Source organism: Plasmodium malariae, assembly GCF_900090045.1.
Source record: "Plasmodium malariae genome assembly, contig: PmUG01_00_29, whole genome shotgun sequence".
Taxonomy (NCBI): domain Eukaryota; phylum Apicomplexa; class Aconoidasida; order Haemosporida; family Plasmodiidae; genus Plasmodium; species Plasmodium malariae.
In genome coordinates this window covers 1-5,580 of record NW_021638301.1, presented here as the reverse complement: position 1 = coordinate 5,580, position 5,580 = coordinate 1, and the positions used below count along the sequence as shown (strand labels likewise).

Here is a 5,580-nt window from a genome sequence, read left to right as displayed (position 1 = left end):
TAGATATTTTTAGGAGCTCATATGTTTCTATATATATTTTGTATTATAAATTATTTTTTTGGAATAATTTATTATTCTGTACTGATAAGCATATGTAATCTATTTTTTTTTGAACCATAAAGAAGTAAAATTGATAGTAATCAATATTCACAATAAAAATGTGCTTAATATGCAATAATTATTTGTAAATGTTTCATAGACATTTGTATTATAGTAAATTTGTGATCCTTTAATTCAATATATAAAATTACAATTAATACATTATAACGCAGCAAGTGCAGTAACTTATATTTTTAACAATTATTTTTCATTACATTTTTATTATTGTAAGTGATAATTTAAATTACCCCTTAAGAAAATATTGTATTTATTACATTTAATTTTATTTTATAAAGTTTTTCCATATTTAATAAAATCCCAACCATTTATTTTTTGTGGTTATGCGTATTATTTTAAAGGTAAACATAAAAAATGATCTTTTTAAAACTATTAATATGATAATTATATGTTTCATAACTTATTAGATACAATATTATTTTTAAAAAATTTTTAGAATTTTTTTATATTTCATATATAAAAATATGGAAAAATAATAATGTATTTTTTTTTTAAAGAATGAATTATTAATAAAGAATTATAACTTTTAGAATTCATGAAGGTTTATATTTAAATGAAAACCTTAATGAACATTTTTACCTTTACTCTTTATCTTACTAAATTGTTGGAGTTAATTTTTTTTATAAAGAAAACTTAAATATCTACAATAAATTATATGGAAAAAATACAAATTATATTTATTATTTTTTTTAACATAATTGAGTGATTACATTATTCTACCAATATTCATTTTATTTTAGTATATTTCATACATCAAGTATTCTATATTTATTTATTATTATTTTTTTTATATATTTATTCTAAATATATTTATATAATTAAAAACATAAAATTAAGTATATAATTTTACAAACTATTCTTTTCCCTATAGTAGTAATAATTATATATAATTAAATAATATATCTTTTAAAAATTATATTACACAAATTAAAGATCAATCTCTAATTATCACCGAAATTTAGATTGTTTTAGCAGATTAGGGGCTTGTTATGAATTTTTTAAATTTATTATAGTATATATTAAAGTGCATATGTTTAAGTTGTAACTGATGACATCACTACAAATAAAATAAAATTTTTTTTAGGAAACATTGTTTTCTACATATATCATTACTATTATTAGACTGTTTAAATAATAATAATTTTTTTAGGAATAAACAGATTTTGCTAAATATAATTTTTATAAAGTTAGAACTATTAATTAGAAAACATAAATGATTTTGGTAAATATTCTCATGAAATATGGAAAGAAGTATTATATATATTCTCAACATTCTGTATTCTCTATATATATTATATTTGGAAATATTAAGATATCATATATACATATATTTGTTTTATTTTGAAAAGAATTAAAAAAAAAGTTATTTTATAATTATAATAAATTAAATAAATAATATATATCATGTGAATATTTATTAAGGAATTCAATTTATATTATTTCACTTAACGTTATTTGTTTATAAATAACATTAAGATAAAAATTTTTTAGTTTATTTTTAAATTGAATTTTTTTTGTGTCTGTTGTATAAAATTCTAGTTAGATGCTTTATATTATGTTTACAAAAAAGCAAAAAATAGAATAAATTACATAAAATAAATAATAAGTGTATCATTCATTACTAAAATAATATTATGATATTGTTCATTATACCCTTTCTGAGTAAATTAATGTATTAAGGAATTATAAAATGGAACAAAAAATAAAGTCACTACTATTTATTAAAATTGCTACATTTATCATTTTAACTTGGATATATCATTTATACTATGACATCGTATGATAAAATTATTTAAAGATATTTGTATTATTTATATGTTTCGTATTTTAATTTTTAAATTGTAATATTTTAGAGTGATATTGTTAATGTGATTAAATAATTAATATTTATTTTTATTTTTAGGAGACGTTTAAGAAGTATTTTATCGTGAAATACATGTATGATAGAAAATTATATATGCGAAATTATCGATCCCTAGCTAAATTTGAAAAAGATAAGGATTCAAATATTGCATGGTTAAAAGAAAAGATATCAAATAATGGAATGTATGAAAATAAAGATATATGTTATAATGAGATGAGGAACTTAGGAAAAAGCGAACGATCAAATAGAAATTCAGGAAAAAGTACGGGAGAGAATAAACAAGTTATGAAAAATAATTCTTGTATATTTGAAACAAAAAAATATTCTCGTTCTGAAAAAAAAATATTCAAAGAACTTGATTTTGAGAATTTCCTTAAAAAAAACAGGACAATTAGTAATAAGTTGTACAACAAAATTATACGTAAAAAATATGGATTGCGACTTTCTTTACCCTTAATATTTTTATTGTTTTTATCAACATCCCTCTTATTAGAATTTTGGGGATTAGGACTTGTAAGTTTATTGTGTTATATATTGAATATCATTAAACCTGGATGCTTAAGAAAAATACATAATTTGTTGGAAATGTCTCCTTTTAAAGAGTTTTTCAAATCTATAGATACAATAAAAGTGACGGTGCGAAATACTAGTAAGGATGTTCACTTTTATGTAACTGGTTTTTTTGGTATTTTTATCTATTTATTACCTTTTATATTATTCGGTGTTACACTTATATTAAAGATTTTTTACTACCATAAGAAAGTTAAAAAATATCAAAAAATTAAGATCAGAAAAAGATAAAAAGTATCATTTGTAATGTGTTTCTTTGTATAATGGAGTTTTTAATATAAAGTAATATCTATAAGATCCCTAGTACTATGTTTAATAAACACATGAAAAATTATTTAATTTTTATAAATAATCTAATTTATAACTATATTTCTTGATATAGAACAATAAAATTAAAGTTGTTACTTTTTTTAGAATTTAAAAGTTTTAAGATTATTATATTTGCATTTTAATATATTTATTCAGTATAGTTACATATTATGCCTTAATATATTTGTTTTCTTATATAAATAGTTACTTATAAAAATATACTTTGTATGTTAAAGTAATATGTAATAGAAAAATTCTAAAATATACTTCAAGTTCTTTGTTAATTTACATCAGAATTATAGAGAATGGTAATTTATTATTTTTTAAATAATTACAGTCTTATATGATTATTTGTTAATTCAACCAAAAATTGTGTTATGGATTTTACATTAATAATTAATGTGTCTTGTTTTATATTTAATGAAAACAAGTTAAGATAATTTGTTGAACAGATATATGTACTTTTTACTTAAAAATCTAGCATTTATACCGTAAAGTTTTATATCTTATGAGTAATATATTTTTTACTAAAATTAATAATAAATTACATTTTGTTGGATTTTCACGTTTTTAAAGGCAAAAATATAAATTTATAATTAAATAACATATTTATTAAATGTTAGATGTTTGTAATTATTTACTAAATAGTGAATCATAAATGTTTTCAATTAATACAAGGGTCAAAAGAGTATAATTTATTATTATTGTGTTTTATGGTGGTATTAATTATATTTTGGATAATCTAATTAAATAATATATTTATTCAAATATTTTTATACAAATAAATTATAATTTATTTTCTTCATTATATATTGATAAACTTAATTAAAATGAATTTTACATTAATGGATTGTATATTGGAATTGTTATATTTTTTTATACTTGTTTTTTTAATAATAATAGTTCTCCAAAAATGTGCTATACATTTATATAAATAAAAATTATCATTTACTGAAAATAAATACATGTTCTCCACAATTAAACAATAATGTATATTTATTTGTCTATTTTTCTTTGCTATATTTAATTCTTGTAAATTTATTATGTGAAGCATTAATAATATATTAAAGATATATAAAAATGTATAACATTTATATTAGAAATTTGTGAATTAATAAAATTAATGACGATATTTTTTTAAATTAAAAAAAAAATAAAATAAAAAAGTTATTTTTTATATATAATTTATTAATAATTAACATTGTTCTTATTTATTAGTTATATTTTAATAAGGTGCACTTAAGCGTTACTATATTTCTCCTGCAATTTTTAATTATATATGTATAATGCATAATTCCTACATGAGGCTATTTTGTGAGTATATTTATTAAATGAACTCATTTAGTAATTTTCACTTTTCATATATTCTAATGAAATTTATAATAAAATATACATAAATGTTATAGTAATAATGTTTATGTACACTTTATAAAGTATCGTTTACTTAATGTAGTAATCCGTGCAACTTTTATTTTTCGTAAAAAATATTATTAAAAACAGGAAAAAATATTATTATTATGTGCAAAAGGTTACGGATATGGAAAATAAAAATACGCATAATCAGGATTTTAACATAAAAATTAATCATTTATATTATTAATTTTTGATAATATTGTGTATTACCGCAATTTGTTAAAATATTTGGTTTTAAGTAAAAAATATGTATATGGATATATACAAAAAATAATTTTACTATGACTCTATGTTTTTTTTTTTTTTTTTACTTTATTAATATTTTATCTAAGTATATATAATACATTTTAAAATTTATTTTTTATTGTAGGTATTGTAAAGTATATTATGGTTATATATATATTATTAAGTTTTTAAAAAGAAATAAAAAATAATAATAAAATGAAATTAAATAAATAACTATAGTGTGATTTATTATAAAACAGTTTTACATTATTATTAATATTTTCTCTTTATAAATAAATTATTTTTTGATAGATCTATATAATATATCGAAAAATGAAGTGACTTATCTTTATAAAAATTTATACTTTTATCCTTTTAACATGCACTTGTCAATTCAATAATGATGTGGTATGACAATATAATATAAGATTATTTTGTATTATTTATATTTTTAATGTTTCGTTTTTAATAATACTGTTATTTAACATTAAAATATTTATTTAATTAAATAGCAAATATGTATTTTGTTTTTTTTTTGAGTACATTCATCAAATACATGTGCTATAACGGTAATTTTCATTAAAAAATAGATAAAAGAAATTGTGGACTACTAGCAGAATGTAAACAGGTTATATACTCAAATGCTGTATGTTTAATCGAATGAATATTATAAGATATAAAATACGAAGGAAGGGATATATTTAATATTGAAATAGGGAACAAAGGAAAAAAAAACAATAAGACAAAAGATTATTAAATACTGTGCAATATTATACAGAATTAGTAAATCATAATAATGGAATGTTTGATGGAAAAAATTTCCATTTTGCAAAGAAAAGCATCTAAAAAACGGATTTTGATATCTTTCTGAAAGAAATAGGAGAATTCTAGATATGAATTTAAAAAAAATAAAATTTTAAATTATGATTTTGGAGTTAGTATATAGGTTATACTTGGTTTAGGGTTCAGGGTTCAGGGTTTTAGGGTTCAGGGTTAGGTTTCAGGGTTTCAGGGTTTAGGGTTCAGGGTTCAGGGTTTAGGGTTTAGGGTTTAGGGTTTAGGGTTTAGGTTTAGGGTTTAGG

General features: G+C 18.6%; 1 protein-coding gene across 1 annotated transcript; it reads left to right on the top strand.

Moving 5' to 3' along the window:
* Window positions 1-1,807: 1,807 nt before the first annotated feature.
* On the top strand, window positions 1,808-2,782 carry PmUG01_00055100 (fam-l protein; the record flags this gene model as incomplete). Its single annotated transcript, XM_029004511.1, has 2 exons — window positions 1,808-1,894; window positions 2,021-2,782. The coding sequence occupies 2 exons, from the start codon at window positions 1,808-1,810 to the stop codon at window positions 2,780-2,782; spliced, it is 849 nt and encodes a 282-aa protein (XP_028859074.1).
* Between the last annotated feature and the right edge of the window lie 2,798 nt (window positions 2,783-5,580).